We start from the raw sequence: 19277 nt of genomic DNA, 5'->3' as shown, positions 1-19277 counted from the left end.
TCAGGTCCACTGTTATTTTTTTCCTGTAGTCTCTAATCTGTTGTTAAGCCCATCTAATGAATTTTTTGTATGTTCTTTTTCTCAGTATTTTCATGTTTTCCTTTAAATCCTTGAGCATATTTATTGTAAAGTTTGTCTGCTAATTCTGTCATCGCTGGTATTTGACTCATTTCCATTTAACCGATCCCCCACGCCACCCCCCACCCCCCATTATGGATTGTTTTCCTGCTGTTTCACATATCTAGCAATTTTTGGTTGTGTGCTACATTGCTGGGTATCTGGATTTTACTGTCTTTAAAGAATACTGAAATTTGTTTTGGCAGGTAGTTACTTGCTAATCAAGCTTGCTTTTAAGCTTTGTTAGGACAGGTTTGGAAGTTTTTGCTCTGCAGCTAGTTTAGCTCTACTGCTAAGGGGTGATCCTTCTGCTAATTCTGCTGAATGCCACTGGTATTAAAAAGGTCTTTCCACTTTGGCTAGTGGGAACTCTCCCAGCCCTGTGTGAGCTCTGGGAATTGTTCATCTTGCGGTTCCTGGCATTTCTTTGTCTGGCCTCACGGGGTTTCGCCTAACACACGTGTAGGTTAGTACTCAGTAATGGACTGAAGGGATCCCTATGTAGATTTCTGGATATATTTCTCTGCACTGCAAATCCCAGCCACCTCATCTTCCCCAAATTCCAATCTCAGTCTACTCAATTTATCAAGACTGCAATGCTTTGCCTGAGTACTCTCTCTATACATTGCATTCTGACAAGTGCTTTCAAGCAGAAAGCTAGGGTGTCCCAGGGTTCACTTCATTTGTTTTCCTGCTCTTGGGGATCACAGTTCTGCACTGCCTGTTATCCATTGTCTAAAATCAGTTGTTTCATGTATCTTATCCAGTTTTCTAGTTTGGTATGGTGGAAGAGAATGTTCCATACCAGTACAAGTCAAAGTATCAATTTTACATCCAGGATTTCTTCCGTCTTTTAACCACTTAAAGTACATTTTAGTTTCCAAATGTAAAAATGAAATGAAGTCAACTTTGGGCTAGAATTAATAATTTGGGTTCAAGTTTCAGGCCTACTTCCAACTTGGTAATGGATATTGGCAAATCTCATTTCTTCTGTGGCTTTCACAGCCAAATTGAATTGAATATAATCCTATTCTCCCTACTTCTCAAGCATTCCATAACAAGCAAATGGAAACAAAATCAAATTACATTAAATAAGGATGAGGTATAAAAGTTGACACATCCCAAACCTCTCTGGCCCATCTTCCAGTTCATACTCAAAGTATAAAGGGCGGGGAGATGAAAATGTAATAAGACTGTTGCTGTTTCATTGCTCCTCCTCTTAATAATAGCCAACTATTATTAAATGCTGTATAATGTGCCAAAACTTTGTAAGCCTTTTATGTGAATTAACTCACCAAATCCTCGTAACTGCCCTATGGGCTTGGTACTATTATTGTCCCCATTTCACACATGAGAATGAGACAGAGATCAGACAACTTCTAGAGGGTCATGCAGCTAGTAATTGGCAGTGGCAGAATTGGTATTGGTTTGAACAGAAGCTGTGTGACTCGGGAGCCATGCTGTTAACCACTGTGTGACTATTTGAAAACTATTAAAAATGTATCAACTGCTACTGATGTAGAATCATTAATTATCTTTATTATTTAAAAAAATATTTATTTACTTATTTATGTATTTGGCTGCACCGGGTCTTAGCTGCACGCGGGATCTTCGTTGCCATGTGCATAATCTTCAGTTGTGGCACGCAGGATCTTTTTTTTAGTTGCGGCATGCAGGATCTAGTTCCCTGACCAGGGATCGAACCCCGGCTCCCTGCATTGGGAGCACAGAGTCTTAACTACTGGACTACCAGAGAGGTCCCTAGTTTCATTAATTATCTTTAAATATAAAGGAGAGAATATCACCTGTGGAATCCCTTCCTGTTTAGTCAGCCTGCCTGATTTCCATGGGGAAGCAGAAAGAATGGGCTATGGGTGGAATATGTGATTCTTGAGGAAAAACAAACACCATCAATTGGCAGAAAATGGTGGAAGGCGATGTACAGCAAAGACTAGAGTAGAGGATATTAGTCGAGTCCAAGAGGTCTAGTGTGTTTCCAAGAGGGTTACTGGTGTTTACTGAATCCTGTCTGGCAGCTGTTTTGATATTAATAGGTTTCTCTTATTCTTTTTCTCCCCCTTCTCAGACACATTTAATCAAGTCAAGTACCAAAATGCTAACACTCTTTCCTGGAGAGAGAAAGGCTAACATTTCTTTTACTCAAAGAAGTCGTCCACCTGCAGGCACTCGGCAGACCAGCATTGCTTCCTTCTTCACCCTGCAGCCAGGTATGGTGACCAGACTGGAAGCAACCAGGGACCAAAAGGGAGTGCATTCATTTTTCCATGCTGGGATATTTATGAGAAGTGGTGCCATTAGTGCATTGTGTTAAACTTAGCTGACCTATTAGAAGATGTTTTAAAACACAAGAAAAGCATCGTCTTTTGGAAAGCAATATATACATACTTTTACAAACGTAGTTTTCTGGTTCTGTTTATCTCAGTCTAAACAGAACCAGAAAAGTATTGGTATTCCCTGACAGAGCAGTGAGGAAAGGTATACTTGGGAGTTGGGGGTGCAGAGGGGAGCTGATGTGCCATTAGTAAGATATATGTCTTGGACTGGCCACAATTAGCAGTCTGTATAAGATTAATTGATAATTGGTATGTCTATATGAAGCTTCTCAAATTAATCAAAGTTCAAAAGCGCTTTTTTTCTTAGAAAGCTTGGCATAAAGTTGGCTTGTGTTTCATCATCCTTTGGCAATTCTTTGTTTGCATGTTCCTCTTCAGGGGACCAGCTGCCTCAGACCAGGCTGGGGCTTACAGAGCAGGGTTCTTGCCAGTTGAAGGGTGCAGGGAAGAGAGCTCTAACTCTTGGTGCTGTTCCCAGGACTGCTTTGCATAAACCTTCAAAATGCCTTCTCCCTACCACAAACAAAAACTTACTTTTGCTTTAAGTAACAAGGGCAGATTTTTCTCAAAACCACTTTCCATTTCAAAATTCTGGTATATTCTACATAGTCTGTATTGAAGTCTTAGGCCAGTTGAGAACGCTTTTACAAAACAATTTCTGTGGTATATTTCTTGGAGAAGGAAAGAAGAAATCAGTCATTCAGCCTTGTTTGTAATTAGATCTTGGCATAATTTGGTGGGGGGGGGAGTAGGAATTCCATGTCATCTATCTTTAAGGCAGACAGGATCCATTCCACACCTGATAAAGTGGACAGGCTGGACACTAATAGTTTTTTTTTTTTTTTTGGAGGGTATTGATATGCTTTTTTGTTGTTGTTGTTCATTACACTACCTGAGAATCTAATTTTCATCCTCATTTCTAGTGTGTATTTGGAATCTCAATTGTATTATTGAATAATCTCACCAATAAGAACCATCCTATCTTTTGGTGTTTTTTTAAATTTATTTATTTATTTATTTAACTTTTGGGTTTATTTATTTATTTATCTATCTATCTATGGCTGTGTTGGGTCCTCATTTCTGCGCGAGGGCCCTCTCCAGTTGCGGCAAGTGGGGGCCACTCTTCATCGTGATGTGCAGGCCTCTCACTATCGCGGCCTCTCCCGTTGCGGAGCACAGGCTCCAGACACGCAGGCTCAGTAATTGTGGCTCACGGGCCTAGTTGCTCCACGGCATGTGGGATCTTCCCAGACCAGGGCTCGAACCCGTGTCCCCTGCATTGGCAGGCAGACTCCCAACCACTGTGCCACCAGGGAAGCCCCTAATAGTTTTTTTAATTGTCCTTTCTACTGATGGACTTAGCATCTAATTGTGTCTTTACTCCCTTTCCCATGAAATGTTTGGGGAGCAGGAGACCCACATTCTTTCTCACTGTCACCAGAAGGTTTCTCAGAGTTGGCTGGTCAATGTGATCTTTGAGACTTTACAAAAATGGTGTATATTGAACATGCTTCTCAAAGGATAATATCCAGGGGTGATATTTGGCCAGGATCACTATTTAGCAGAAACTACGTTAAATAAAAAACAAAAGCAAAACTGATGTGGCCTATGTTAAACAAACCCCAATCAACTGGAAAAGTAGGCTGTGGTCTGACTGTGTAACATGTTTGACTTTATTAGGTAGGTCATGGGAAGCATCCATATATTTGAGTAGGGGAATATAAGAGCTGTGTTTTAGATCATTCAGGAAAGAAAAGAGACTGAAAGTAGGAAGATCAGCTACAAAGATCTGTGAAGAGTCCTAAGACCCCTGCACTAGTAGTTATGGTAGCTGATACTGATTTCAGAAAAAGCCACCTAAATCCTACTCAGGTGGAGTTTTCCTGCAGAATAATATTTGTTTGTCTTGTTTTACTAGGAAAGACAAATGGTGGTGACCAGAGGAGTGTTTCATCTCATATAGAACGTCAGACCAACAAAGAGTCTAAGGAAGATGCAACCCAGCTAGACCATCTGATCCAGGGCTTGGGGGATGATTGCATGGCACCCCCTTTAGCCACTTCAACCCCTGCAGACATCCAGGAAGCTAGACTTTCTCCTCAGTCCTTCCAGGCTTCTTATCACCATGGAACAGGAAGCCCATGCGTGACTGTGCTGTCTTTGTTCCAGCCTGATACCTTTGTCTGTGCTGGAGAGAGTAAAGCCTCACTGGCCTGTTCCTTCACCCAAGATCTGGAGAGTTCTTGCTTACTGGACCAAAAGGAGGAAGAGGATTCTTCCTGGAAAAGGGGATGGCCTCATGGATCTAAGAAAAAGAACTATCATCAGAATGTGGAGAGACACAGTAAAACACCTGGGCACAAGGGCCATCCGCTCTTGGATAAGACTAACTTGGAAAAGGTGTCTGCCAAAAGAAACAGGCAGGCCCCCATCCTGCTTCAAACATACGAGGATTCCTGGAGTGGAGCAAACAAAGAAGCAGTGAAACAAAGCCCTTGTCCTATTCCTGTGTTTTCCTGGGACAGCGAAAAGAATGACAAGGACTCCTGGAGTCAGCTTTTCACCGAGGATTCTCAGGGCCAGAGGGTCATTGCCCACAACTCTAGAGCTCCTTTCCGAGATGTAACCAATGACCGGAATCAGGGCTTAGGACAGCTTCCTAACAGCCCTTGGGCTCAGTGCCAGGATAGGACCACTCAGTTAAATCTGCAGCCTGATTTGCTCTTTACCCAGGACTCTGAAGGTAATCAAGTTATCAGGCACCAAGTCTAAATGTCTTTGCGAGGGTTTGGTTCTAAATGGACCTTGAAATGACATATAAGAAAGTATCTCCAGGGGGTGAGTATATTGGAGTAGGGGAATGTAAGGTCTTTGTTTTAGAAAGGTCATTCAGGAGAATGATCTTCGGTGGGAGGGAGGCATGGGATGATGCTGTTATTATTGAGCATTTTCTTTGTGTAAATAAAGCAGGTGGTGCCGCTTGTTGAGACAGTATGACTGATTGGCATCATGCCCCTCCCTGAGGAGGAGGTGGCTGGCATATTCCCTGCATGAGTCTATGGTGAACACTGAAGAGGCAGGGCAGGTGCTCATCTCTCCACTGAAGAGCCTGCTACTCAGCCTGCACAGAGCCACCTCTTTGCCCTTTCAGATGCCTGACTGGGATACTGCTTCTTACGGATGTGTGGTCTTTTAATCTCTGGCTGTAATCTTACCCATGCAACCTAAGCTGTGACCATTATTCTTGACACTTTTTTGAGTGATGATAAGGCAAATCTCCCAGACCCAGGTGTACAGGGGCAGGGAGGATAGAGAGAGAGGTAGAATGATTAGGTAGTTTTGTTATTTTATTTTTGTGGTAACTTTTTACAGCATTTTAAAGTTATATACTATATGTTTAAACATCTCCCTAAAAAAGGCTGACCTATATAACAATCTAAATGGGACTATATCATTCTTCTACTACAAGGTAGGAGAGAACTCCCTTTGTAAAACTATGAATCCAAATAAATGACTGTGTACAAAGCTGGCTCTGCTGGTAATTAAAACATTACCAATTTTATTTTTGAAAACGCAACTCTGCTGTCATTGCCATGGGTCTGATCTGAACACGAGTCTAATTTGACTTGTGTTCTACTCAAGACATCCACTAGGTGGCAGTTTCCCATGTTGCAGGTGTGGTACCTAAGAGGCTTAAAAAATAAGCCTCTCGGGGGCAAGCTTGCAAGTTATAAGACGGGACCGGCTTTGAAAGGTTAGGGCAAAATCTCTCTGTAAACAAAGAGACAAGAAGCTCCCTAGGGAAGCTTTCTCTTCTAAAGGCAAGGGGAAGCCAGGAACCTGTTTACAGAAGTTCATATACCTTAAAATTAATAGAAATTCTATACCTGTGGGAGATACTGGGTGATCACAACTCAGAGATGGACACAGCAAATGCAATATCTCTCCAAATCCTTCCTTTAATGTCAGGTAGTGCTTCAACCCAAACACACACAGGATACATACCGTAGAGAAAAGGGACCTGAGGGCATCTGAGTCATGCATGGTGTGGTAGGTACAAACCTTGGCCCAATGCAAAGGAGCAGTCAAGGGCCTGGAAGAGGGATGGTACTCTCTTTCCCATCTCCATTTCTCTTTCCTACTGGGCTTAAACTAAAGTCCATGGAAGAGAAAGAGCTTTCAATTAGTGGAACCAATGAGGGCCCAGGGCCTTGGAGGGTAGATTTGGTTGTACAGTATTACAAAATATATTTAAGAAAAAACAGCCCAGGCCTCCCAGCAGCCCAAGTGTCAGCTGGTCCAGTGGCTCGACCTCTACATGTAGGTGTTGGACAGGGAAGGGGGAGAGAGTGATTGCTGGGCACTGGTGTCAGTTCATGATGGAGCAGCATAAGATTTTCCCTGCCCTGTGAACATGTACATAAACATAGCCCCCTCCCCTCAGCCCTGCTCTGCTGCAAGGAACTGGCTGAGAGTAAGTGACAGCTGGGCACAAAGTGTTCAGTGAGACCAGTTATGGGGTCTAGTGCAGTGAAGTCAGTCATTCATTTAGGACCTATTTTCACACAGGGGCAAGGAAAAACCAGAAACTTCTATCTCACCCTTTAAACTGGGACATTCCAACCTACACAATTACCTGTAACGTGTCTCAGCTCAAAACAGGCAGCTTCTGCTAAGGTTTGAAGTACGGAAAACATATAATGCAGCTCTTCTCTTAGTCCAAGCTCTAGCTTTCGGCAAGACTGTTGCAGAAGATTTCTAATTGAGAGGCAGAAACATCTGCAGTGAGGAAGGCAGCTGTTGAAGGAATTCCAGGAGCATGAGACTGAGTTTGCAGAGCTGAGTGCTATCAGTTTCCTTTTCTACTGATATCTTCTTCCTTCAGTGCAAACTTCCTCCTTAGGACCTCAGAGATAAGGACGGCTGGGTCTTCCTCCTTCAATAAACTCCGGTTCCTAGAGACACAATAATAGCTTATATTTATTGAGTGCTTACTCTGCCCTGGGCAGTGTTTTGTATGTTGGAATACAATCTCATTTAATCCTCACAACACTCTTATGAGGTAGGAGCTACTACAATCCTTTTACAGATGAGGGAACTGAAGCACAATGAGGTTATGAATTTACCCAAAGTCATTAGTCACTCAGTAAGTGGTGAATCCACAGTTCAAAACCAAGCTTGCTGGTTACAGATCTCATCTCTTAACTAGACATGGTTTTACTATTTCCTGAAATGGCTACAAAATGTGGGCCAACCTGTTGGTATTGGCCTGTGGTGGCTAAGCTTCTGTTCCCACCTTCTGGCCCTATCTTTTCTTAGTAGCATTTCCCCAGGTCAGCAGGGGAAGTGACTGATGACTCTAGGCTTTTCTGACATTTATTCGTTCTGGGGAAAAGGTGTGCTGAGGATTTACTATTACCTCGTCTCCCTGCCAGGGAAACTGAGAGGTTTTTTTATAAGCAATCCAGAATTTATAGTAAAATGTTCACATCATAAGGGACCCGTGGGAACAAAACCAGTTTCAGATTAGGGTAGGTTCAAATTACCTGATAACATCAGGTAATTTCCTGGAAAATAGTTGCTTGAAATTCTAGTGAACTCTTACATACATACATCCTCACGAAAGCATTTTATTGGTCATTATGCTAGATATAAAGGCCAAGATTGATTATTAAACCTTGAAAACAAAAGCAAGAGGAACTGCCTTCAGTCTGTCACATGTCTGAACCCTGATGATGGGGCTACTTTCCCGTTCTTAGTCATCAACCCAGCTCCTTAGTCATCAACCCCCAGCACCTTCTATCAACAAAGGAGGAAAGGGCCCAGGACACAAGTGAGAGGAAGGGCTTGGCAGTAGGGGGTCACAGATCTAACATGGTACAAGAGGCAGGTATAAGAAAGTTGGAGAGTCCAATCTATAAAACATTGAGCAGAAGAAAAAGGCTCAGTGTGGCCCCAAAGCAGCAGCAGCAGCTGAATTTGGGAATGCAGGAGAACAAAGAACTGCGGGTCCGTATGGCCAGAGAAGGAAGGTAAAAGTAACTTTCCTACAGAATCGACTACCAGGACCCTTGTCTAGTTTTCCGACGAAAATGGGGCCAGAAAACACAAAGGGATCCTTGTGCGAGGTGAGTCACTATTCCTTTAAGAGGAACTTCATCAGCTCAGGAGACAGCCCTCACCTCCCCACCCCCCAAAACAGCTTTTTAACTGCATTAACAAATACAGCTGCACATCTGGCCTCTGGATTTTGAGGTCTGGATGTCAAATATTTCGATGCCCAGGAACCTGCATTTGAATAAGCTCTTCTGGTATGTCCTGTGCAGTAGGGAAACACTGCAAGGTGGTGACTCCCTCAGGCTGGAGCTCTAGGGCTTCTCTGCTAGATGAGTTTCTCATGGTAGGTATTTCCCACATCCCCTTACACTGACATCAGAAACACCTAGAGCTCTACTCCTTGGAGGTTCTGCTTTGGTAAGTTTAAGGTGTATTTTTTTTTTAACAAATCTGAGCACTTCTGATAGGCAGCCAGGTTTAGGAACTACCTAGGAGTCTCAAAAGCCTTGTTCATAAATCTCTGAATTTGCAGGGCTGGTTTGAATAATGGACCACTGTGTTTAAAGGAAATGTTCCTTTCACCAAATAAGTCTACTTTTTTGAGATACTAAAATAACTATTACGCAATTATGTTTTGAAGGGTGGGGCATGGGGACACTTGTCACTAGCAGTATGAAAACTGAAGTGGTGAAGCCCCTCTGGGGGACAGAAGCTGGATTAGATGAGCCTTCTTGTAAAATCCCTATTAGTCTAACAACATTTGGTTGGGTTAGATCACCCCAACCAAATGTAAAGTGTTGCTCTTTCCTCAAACTGGGGCCCCAGGCACTAGCAAGCAGGCAGCAAGCTTTGTGAATGAAATAACACATGACTACTATTGAGGACTTACTATGTAAGTACTTTCTATTGGATAATTGGCCACAGGCAACTTAAACAATAAACAGATCATCACAGCTCCTTATAATATACTTACAGATCTTGGCTCTGCTTCACCCGGTGAAAGTCCTTTAGGATACCCATCATATCTGCAAAGCTGCTGGCCTTGGACAGAGAGACGCAGTCATCTTCTTCAGACGAGCTGCAGGTAGCCTTGTGTTCTGGTTTGCAACATTCAGGGCTGGCAGAACAAAGCAGGGGGACTGATGGAAGCTCAGGGACCTCTACCTCGGTCTCCTCGGTGATGTCACTAATGACAAAGGAAGTTGTAGAGTGGAATGAGGATCCAAAACAAGGTAAGGGAGAAGAGACATTTGAACTTCCTGGAGATAAGAAATCTGGCGTTAATGAAGCCGAAGCTGAAAGAGAAAACAATAGGCATGGATGGACATTGGGGCTAAAATACAGCAGTTACATCTCCCTGCAAGCACTGCCTACCAAACATTCATTTCCTAGGCTGACACCATGACATCCTGGGTTCCTCCACTACCTTCCCCTCTCAGGATCTCAAGAAGATGTAGCAGCACTGGGCTCTTCCAGTGTTCCAGGAGGGCAGAAAAAAAGCCACCCCATAAGGGCCTTGCCTCCTAAAAGCTCCCATTCTGCAGTGGGCTGTGGAGTGACAGCACTCTTTAGACTGAAGCAACAGTGCAGAACCAAGGCCTGAATTTGCCCTTTTCTCTAACTAGGCCAGTGCTTCTGACTATGCTCCTTTGAATCCAGCTATCTATGACTGAAAGAATTGTTCTGAAGCAAAAAACCAGAATGGTGATGGTCCTCCTAGTGCCCAGATTTTAATGGATAGAATTTCCTCAATTTCTAAGTCTCTAGGGAACATCCTAGGGACAAAAAAAGTAGCCAACAAATATAAATGGAAAATTCAGGTCCATTTCCTCTATAAAACTGCCATATGAGGGAATTAAATACATGAAGATTTCAAAGAGAACACCATGATTTTTATGTGTTCTACCAACTGACAAGGTTTGGGAGCTATGACTTTGAGTCAGTGAGGAGCAAAACAGTGAGAATGGGAGGTATATGAGGGTTAAACACTGAGCACCTTGGGAGAGATCCACCTGTTAGTATTTCCTGCATCTGGTCATCCCATTCATTTCCAGTGGTTCTGCCTTAACTGCAGACAGAAAGGTGGAGGAATGGGTGGAGGGTCTCTGCTGGAAAGGGCAAGGAAAGGGGAGATAGGTGCTTACAAAGAGGGATGTCTCTTAGTGGTAGGGAATGCTTATTTTTCATATTGAAAAGGAAAGCCATGAGCGCTCATGGAAGACATGATCTTAAAGACACTTGGAAGAGAGTGTTGGTTTTTGTGGCCAAGGTGGGGAATCTGCCTGGGGCCCCAGGTTAAGTGAAGATTTTGTTCCTAACCCAACCAGTCAGCCCCAAAATGGCTGACGGAAACCATCCAAAGATTATAACAGGCTAGCCAGGCCTCATGGCAACCTCAGAGCCCTAGGCCCGAGTACCCCCGAACCAAGGACCATCCTTGTCCCTATCCTGTCCAAAAGCTAAGCAAAAAGGAACAGCCTGCTATGTCCTGGTCCTAGCTCAGGGGCTCTTACCTGCATCAGCTGCCACTATTTTAGCAATCTGGCTGCGCAGGTGGCTCAGCTCCTCCTGCAGCTCTGTGGTGCGGCTGAGGGCCGGCAGGGCTGGCTTCTTCAAGGCCAGGAGCCTCTCCTCCGACCCACGGAGGTTGGGCACTGAAGCATTGCGCTGAATGACGATCAGAGGGCTGGGCTTCCAGGTGTGCCTCAGGGGGCGTGTATCGCTCCTGGACCAGGGAAAGACAAGTGTGTCAGAGAGAGCGGGCCACTGCACTGCTTCCACAATTCCTTCATCCACTCCTACAAGAGTAATACAGCCAGGTTCTGCTCCCACTCTGAGCCCACAGCTCTCATTCCTGTTGCCCTCCACCTCTCACTCTTCCTGCTGCCTACCACCTCATCTGGGAAGCTCTTCATTCCCCAGCCGGCAGGCTATTGCCTCCGCTACCTGACCCGGGCGTAAGTCTCCTCTTCATCTGCAGCAATCCAGGCGATGTCAGCCAGAGTAGGGACTGGGGGCACATCCCTCAGACAGAGGTCAGAGATGTTGGGCAGGGTCTGTAGGGAAGCAAAATTGATCAACATTTACTGCCTTCATGATGAAACAACTGGAGACTGGGCAAAATACAAAGGAGGAACACCTAATGTGTAGGGAAGTCTTCGTAGATGTCCCAGTTGGAAATACCTTGAATAAGAGGCCAGAAGCAAGAGTCTGTGAAATTACAAGTAATTCAGCATGGCTGGAACAGGATTGGTGGGGTGGGGTGGGGTGGGGAGTTGGGAGAGACTGGAAAGTGAATTAGGAGCTTTGATTCTAAGATCAATAATGAGCCACTGGAAGATTTTAAGTAAGGATCAGATTTGAGGTTTTAAAAGATTACTCTGGCTACTGGATGGGAAGGTGCAGAGACCAGTCATGAGCCTGTTGCATCCTCCAAGCAAAACATGGTGGCCGAGAGCAGGGATGGGACCTGTTTTTATATACAATGTTTTACTGGAAAAATGGTCATACCCATTTGTTTAAGTATTATCTGTGATGGCTTTTAAGCTATAACTGCAGAAGTAAGTAGTTGTAATGGAGAGCAGTATGGCTCAGAGCCTAAAATACTGGGTTGGCCAAAAAGTTAGTTCGTTTTTTTTTTTTTTTTTTAATTTTATTTAGTTTTTGGCTGTGTTGGGTCTTTGTTGCTTTGCGTGGGCTTTCTCTAGTTGTGGTGAGTGGGGGCTACTCTTCATTGTGGTGCGCGGGTTTCTCATTGTCGTGGCTTCTCTTGTTGCAGAGTACAGGCTCTAGGCACGTAGGCTTCAGTAGTTGTGGCACGTGGGCTCAGCAGCTGTGGCTCACAGGCTCTAGAGTGCAGGCTCAGTAGTTGTGGCGCATGGGCTTAGTTGCTCCGCGCATGTGGGATCTTCCAGGGCCAGGGATCGAACCCGTGTCCCCTGCATTAGCAGGCAGATTCTTTTTTTTTTTTTTTTTTTTTAATTTAATTTTATTTATTTTTGGCTGTATTGGGTCTTCGTTTCTATGCGAGGGCTTTCTCTAGTTGTGGCAAGCGGGGGCCACTCTTCATCGCGGTGCACGGGCCTCTCACTGTCGCGGCCTCTCCCGTTGCGGAACACAGGCTCCAGACGCGCAGGCTCAGTAGTTGTGGCTCACGGGCCCAGTCGCTCCGCGGCATGTGGGATCTTCCCAGACCAGGGCTCGAACCCGTGTCCCCTGCATTGGCAGGCAGATGCTCAACCACTGCGCCACCAGGGAAGCCCCTAGCAGGCAGATTCTTAACCGCTGCACCACCAGGGAAGCCCTAGTTCGGTTTTAAGTAAAAATAAATCACATTTTTCATTTTCACCAAGAACGTTATTGAACGTATTCACTAACCCAACGAACTTTTTGGCCAAACTAATATTTACTCTCTGGCCCTCTGCTGACCCCTGGCTAAAGCAAAGGGGTCTTCAGTGGTACTGGCCAAAGTTACTTTTTAACAGAGATGACCACTGCCTAACAGTGTCTTGCCTTCTGGTTGTGAGAATACAGGTGCAAGGACATGGACAATCTGTTATAGCAACAGGAAATTTCTGCTGGCAAGCTCTTTACAACACCTTTGTAGCTAACTGGTGTTAGCTACTGGTGTAACATGTTACAGCAACAAACACTGTTAGAAGCAAACTTGATAATCTGACTATTTAGATTTAAATAAAAAAATAATTATACAAAAGGAATCATAATGTAACTCCTTAAAATAGCTCCTTCACCCAAATGAACAACTAGGGAACAGAGAGACTGAGTGACACCATGTTAAATGAAAAATTAGGAAGGTTCAATTATGTACTTACTGATTACAACAAAGAAAGAACCATGCGTTTAGAAAAAGATGGAAAAGAACTACACTAAAACATTAACAGTTATTGTGTCATGACTGTGTGATTATAGGTAATTTGTTTCCCTTTCTCCTTTTTTACTTTTCATAATTGAATATTTTTATATGGGTAAATTAAAGAATAATAAATCAGCAAGATTCCCTTCAAATATTTAAAGTAATCAATTTACAACAAATCTAGAGATAATTTCTCAAAAATCCACCTATACATGAGTTAAGTTCAGAGGTTTCTGTTACAGACTGTTTGGTAGGTAGATCAGGAGTTGATAGGAAACCTGGGCTCACAGGAGTGAAGTGATACTCCAGGGTTACAGAGGAAGACTTCCACTGACCCAGGAGCTAATGCTAAGATGGGCCATTTAGGGGAAGCCTCCATTTGCTTTCCTTGATTAGCCAGAGTGCTCCTCTGCTATCGGCAATTAAATGAGTTAACATATATAAAGTACTTAGCACAGAGCCTGGCACATTGTATGGGCCCAGTAAATGTTAGCTAGTATTACTAATACTACTGCTCCGTGGGAGCCCGTGCCCTTGATCATCTCTGCCCAGCAGCATGCAGGCAAAGGACTGGAGGGGCTACAGCCGAGTGTGGGGGCAACCCCGACAGACTCACACTCCCTAGCTGTCCTTCCCTTTGCTCCTGATGCTTGAGGCAGCTAGGGCCACTTCCTGCCCTACACAATAATTGGCAATCTGGGTCAAGGGACAACACCCTCGCAACCCATTCCTGACTAATACCAACCCTGACACCAATTCAGACTCCAGATCAAGCTCCTACACAGACTTTGCAGCTCAGCCATGTGACATACAAACTCGGCTCCTTCATTTTTGTTTCGCCCTGGGCCCACATCTTTTCAGGCATGTATTTCTGTCTCCTTTGTGTAGGCAGAAAGCTGAAGTATCTCTTTTGTGTCCCAGCTCCCCAAATGCACACACCTTAACCATCTAGCCTGGAGCTGATGCTTAACCATTAGCTCTCAGAGGGAGGCAGCTGGGACTAATAAACGTTACTGAGCTTTCCACTGCACAAGGGGGTCTTACTCACTTGGGCCAGACAAGAATCTGTGCTGCAAAGTGGGTACTAAAGGCCCCCTAGGCACAGAGGTGAGACTGAAATAGCCCAGTAAAGGAATGGCTAGACTTGGCCAGAAGGAAGAGGATGGGGTGTAATGGCCTCAGGGAAACACTGAAAATAGGTAGCTAGAAGTGACCAGGAAAGCAACCTGCCTTGGCAACGCCAAGGAGTCTGGGGCACAGAAGCAGCACCAGCCTCCCATACACTCTGAGCCTCTACTCTGCCTGCCCTTCCAGCTCACTTACCTCAAAGGATGCCCGGGGACATGGCTTCAGGGGCAGGTTGGTCCCGATTCTTCTTACTACACTTCGAGCAGCCCCATGCGGCTTGTTTTGCCAGATCGGGATGGTCTAGAGCAGAAAGAGACAGGGACGGCCACAACCTCAGAGAACATCCAACTACTGTCCCCATCCTCTCCCCCTGTCCCCTTTAGCAGGGGCCAGCCTTCACCTGGGCCAGCCACCTAAGGGGACACCTGCTGCTGTCGAGGCACAGTCAATGCTGGGAGGGTCCAGTGAAAGGGTGAGGAATTAGCCGGGTGTAGGGATCAGCCAGGCTGCCCTCCCTTCCCTCTGCACAGAATGATGGAAACACATTGACTCCTTAACTGCCCCAAGATCATAGTTGGTTCTGCCTTGGGGGAGGGGATGGAAGGGAGGACCCTTCAATTCCAGGCCTGGGTGGGGGAAGAATTAACTTGAGAATCTCAGAACTGCAGCAGGTCCGGTGCTTAACCTTCCCCACCACACCCTTGCCCTGGGAATGCCCCTTACCACACTGGCTTCCATTCCCGACATTTCGACTGGCTCCTGGACTTGAAGGACAAGGCAGCCACAGGGCAGCTCTGGAGGCTTGGGGACGCAGGAGGCGTGACGCCTTCATATCAGGCCATCTTAAGGAACCAGACTCCTCTTCCTGTGAAAGAGCCCCCACAGGAGACTCAGTGGCCACCACACAAGCCCCACAAAACCAGGCCCTGCAGAGCCATGACTAACGCTGAGGCTTCTCTGACATTTCACAGGGGGAGAAAACCAGCCAAAGAGGCTGCCCTCACCCAACAACGGCTTCAACAAATCCAGACCCTTAAAGGTTCTATTTCAGATTCGCTATATGAGCTTGGCCAACCCTGGGAGGCTTCCTGAGCACTTAGGTTTCCTGAGGCAAAACTTCTAAAGAATATATATGTATAACTGAATCACCGTGCTGTACACCAGAAACATGACATTGCAAATCAACTATACTTCAATAAAAAAAAATTTTTTTTTAAAGTTGATAAGATAAAACAACAAGCAAACTTCTTAAGATGTAAATAGAACCCTTTGGTAGTTAAAAAAGCTCATGGGAAAGCCACAGTGTAGGTACCATCCAAGCCCAACATTCATTCCTGGGGATAAGATGTAAAAAGGCCAGCATGTGCCACCCAGCCTAGCGCTGCTGGGCCCCCATAAGGGGAAGAGGTAAAACAGACAACAGCAGAAAGAACAGCCAGCCACCGGTAGCCAAACTCAGTCTACTGGGCTACAAGGGAAAAGAGCCAAAAGTGTTAATCCTGGCTCAGCCATCTACTGGCTTAGTAGCCATAGGCAAGTCACTTAACCTTTCTGAATGTTGGTTTCTCCATCTGTAAAAAGATGACAGGAAGAGCTGCCACTCTAAGTTACCTTAAGAGTCAATCAGTGAAACGGGATTTTAAAGTACTTAATGAACTGTTAAAGCAAGACACAGATGGGTGGAGTTGCTGCTGACTGGATTCCTCACAGCTGCCCTTGCATGGTGAGCAGCTGCAGTCAATGAGCTCATTCAGTCCCTTGTTCATCAAACACTAACAACACTCGCTCTGTGCCAGGCCCTGTGCTGGGCACTGGAGGGGCTATGGAAGGAGTAAGACACAGCCAGGCTCTCAAGGGACTCATAATCTAGACGAGAGATAGGACCTGAATACATAATTCTAGCCGAGGCTGAATATCACTGCTTAAGAAAGGCACACCAGGCAGGTGGCCAGGTGAGTTCAGTCCCTGGCCCCAAGGCGAGTTCAGAGGGGGTAAGAAGGGAAGGAAAACAGCACCACCACCAGAGGTCTAGGAAAGGAGTGTGAAGAGATATGTAAAGAGCAGAGTATGGTAAGGCCGCAAAGGTAGATGAGGGTGGGGTTCAAGTCACGAGGGCTGGGAATGCCCTGGGTAAGAAGTCACTGGGGAGCCAAGGGCAGCCTCTGAAGAGGGGCTGGGCTGCGCTGACCGGAGCAGCTCTTTCTGGAAACCTCCCTTGGAGGGTCTCTCTTCCACCGCTAGGAGAGGAGGTATCACTCACTTTACGATGCATGAGGAAAAGAAGCTAGAGAGAGGAAGGGACTGGTTTAAGGTCACTCAGTGGTCACGGCAGTAGAAAGTCTGGTCCAGACCCTGCTGCCTCCTGCACGGGCTCCATCTTCTCAGCAAGGTTCAAGCTTTTTATCAAAGTCCTTTTGTGTGCCAGGCTCTTTGCTGAATTTCAGTGGCTGCCACAAGCTCCACATGACACTGCTTCCCTGTGTTTCTCACTTTAGTCACTGCAGCCACTTCCTCTCCAAACTTACCTCCAAACTCAGTTGGGCCTCACCCTCACACGACAGCCAGGGGCATCTTTCTAGAACACAGTGCTAATCATATCCCTGCCATGCTTCAAATCCCCTATGCTTGCTAGAGCCAAGAGGATAACATCTACACTCCTCAGCATGGCCAGCAGGCCGGCCCCAATCAGGCCCAACCTCATCTTTCTCTGCCCTGTGTACCCAACTCCCCGCAGCCTACAAGGCCTGTCCACTCTGGTCCCTGCACACTTCACGGCCACACCTGCTTTCCCCTTGCCCTCCAGCCACGCTGGCCTTTCAGCCCCTCGATGGCCTTGTCCACACTATTGCCTCTGCTCGAAACACCAGCACCCCCTTCTCCAAGCTCATCCTTAATCATTCCTGGAGCTCAACTCAAGCATCGCCTCCCCTTCCCCGACCCGCACCCCGCGTTTCCTTCCAGCAGCAGTAACTAGGTAACGGTGTGCTGTGCAGTTTGTCCGAAGGACGGGGACTTCCCAGGCACAGCCCAGCGCTCGCTCAGTACACAGCAGGCACTCGAGCATTTGTTCAATTAAGACACGGACCAACGAGAACGCCGACTTAGCCTTGAACCCTCCACAATCGTCTGGCTAGAAGACGCGGCCAGCGAGCTGGGGGCTGGTTCCCACCACCTCTGCGCGCGCACTGCCCCTTCCGAGGCTGCTGCCCCAGTGTGTACACGCGGTCCCCCGCCGGAGACGCAGCGCCTCCCGAGCGGGGCCTGCTCGCATCACCCCGGTTCCCGCCGAGGTCGCCGCGCTCAGCGCAGTTCTGCGCCGGGGGAGCCGCCGCGGGGACCTTGCCCGGGACACGCCTCCCCTCCCCCGCAACAGCCCGACCCGACAGGGCCAAGGTCGGCCAAGTTTTCGCCGCGGCTCGGGCGGCCCTTGGACCCACAGGCCCGGGGCCGGGTCCCGGAAGGAGCGAGGAGGCGGCCGAAACGAGAAGCCTCTGGTGCAGCTGGGTGACTCGGGCGAGCAACTGCCCCTGGGGACTCAGTTTCCCCCGACATAGTGAGGCGGACGACACGGGCTCCCGCAAAAACCGGCGCGGGCACAGCAGCCGCGGGCACCGCACAGCGCCCGGCACTAGGCCGCACGACTGCCGGGCCGGAAGGCCACGCTCCCGCTCCGGGACGGCACTCGGACCTAGTCTCACCTCACACTGCAGCTCCGGACTCGCTCACCTCACGGCCCCTCCTACCACAGCGGGCCGCCCAGCCTCAACCGCCCTCACTTCCGCTGACCCGCCCCCCGGAAGCGATCCCTAGCAGCTGCGCACAGAGCCGCGGCGGCGCGCGCCCTCGGAAGGCGGGCCCTGCTGGGGGCGGGGCGAGCGAGGGCTCTGCGGGGGAGGGGCGGCGCACTTGCAGTTCCCGAGGGAGGAGGCACACCCACCAGAGGCCACGCCCCTGCCTGTCAAAGCCCTGGGGAAAAGCTGATTGCGCTAGGAGATCCCTGAGGCTTGCCCGGTCTCATCCGCCGCTGCTGTCGGCCTCCTTGCCGCTCTCCGCGCTTAGTCTCGAAACGACTTCTGGAAGGGGTCTTTGTTGCTATTCGGCCCCCAAATTGATCGGTGACTGCTGTCCCCACCCCTACTGCAAACTTCAGAATCCTCCCTCTGGCGTTCAAGGCCCCAGACTTAGTGCTTGGCTGCCTCATCTCGCCCTGGTGCCTTCACAGTTCATGCTTCCCAGCCAAGACCCTCTACAGTCTTCTCTGCAGCAAGAATGGGCCTCTTTCTCCTCTGACTCCTGCCCTCCAGTGCTTTGTAGCTTTCTTTTATTTTAGCCTTTATGTATCTCTCTCTCTCTCTCACACACACACACACACACACACACACACACACACGGTACATTCAGTGAGTTGGTTGATCAGATGGGTAGATTGATGGGGAAAGACACCAGAGGCATTGCGAAAGAGACCCACATTTCCTTCCAGTCTCACTCACCCACTCCCTCTTCGTGCTCAAACCTCCAGGGTCCTGTCTCCACGGCATCCAGGCCTGGGTCACATGCCCTCCTCTGACTTCAGCACATGGATGTGCCTGGCTCCCAGGCTGCAGTTTTTTGGGCTCAAAGCTTGCAAGCCCTAGCTGCCACGGACAGATGGGCTTCATGGCAGGGAGAACCTGTGCATTCACACAGGCATCATGCTCAGACTGACTCGTTCTTGCTTTAATGCCCTGTTGTTGACCTCTTGAAATTAA

General features: G+C 47.3%; 2 protein-coding genes across 3 annotated transcripts in view; one reads left to right on the top strand and one right to left on the bottom strand.

The window, feature by feature from the left end:
• The window catches only part of LOC118904237 (aurora kinase A and ninein interacting protein), a 32041-nt gene extending 24782 nt beyond the window's left edge, over positions 1-7259 (top strand). The window contains 4 exon segments of the mRNA XM_036870154.1: positions 2204-2345; positions 4390-5214; positions 7190-7201; positions 7204-7259. Coding sequence (XP_036726049.1) covers positions 2204-2345; positions 4390-5214; positions 7190-7201; positions 7204-7259 — 1035 coding nt within the window.
• Positions 6406-18313, bottom strand: MTFR1L (mitochondrial fission regulator 1 like). Of its 2 annotated transcripts, none has more exons than XM_036870142.1 (7): positions 18228-18313; positions 15253-15394; positions 14725-14829; positions 11475-11584; positions 11042-11253; positions 9502-9823; positions 6406-7426 (listed from the first exon to the last, which is right to left on the bottom strand). In XM_036870142.1, the coding sequence occupies exons 2-7, from the start codon at positions 15274-15276 to the stop codon at positions 7321-7323; spliced, it is 879 nt and encodes a 292-aa protein (XP_036726037.1). In that variant the 5' UTR covers positions 15277-15394; positions 18228-18313; the 3' UTR covers positions 6406-7320. The 2 variants fall into 2 exon arrangements, with proteins under 2 accessions (XP_036726037.1, XP_036726042.1); XM_036870147.1 differs by lacking the exon at positions 18228-18313 and adding an exon at positions 17967-18208.
• Between the last annotated feature and the right edge of the window lie 964 nt (positions 18314-19277).

This window comes from Balaenoptera musculus, chromosome 1, assembly GCF_009873245.2.
Source record: "Balaenoptera musculus isolate JJ_BM4_2016_0621 chromosome 1, mBalMus1.pri.v3, whole genome shotgun sequence".
Lineage (NCBI taxonomy): Eukaryota > Metazoa > Chordata > Mammalia > Artiodactyla > Balaenopteridae > Balaenoptera > Balaenoptera musculus.
Note: the sequence above shows the minus strand (reverse complement) of the source record. Positions and strands in the feature narration are given on the sequence as shown.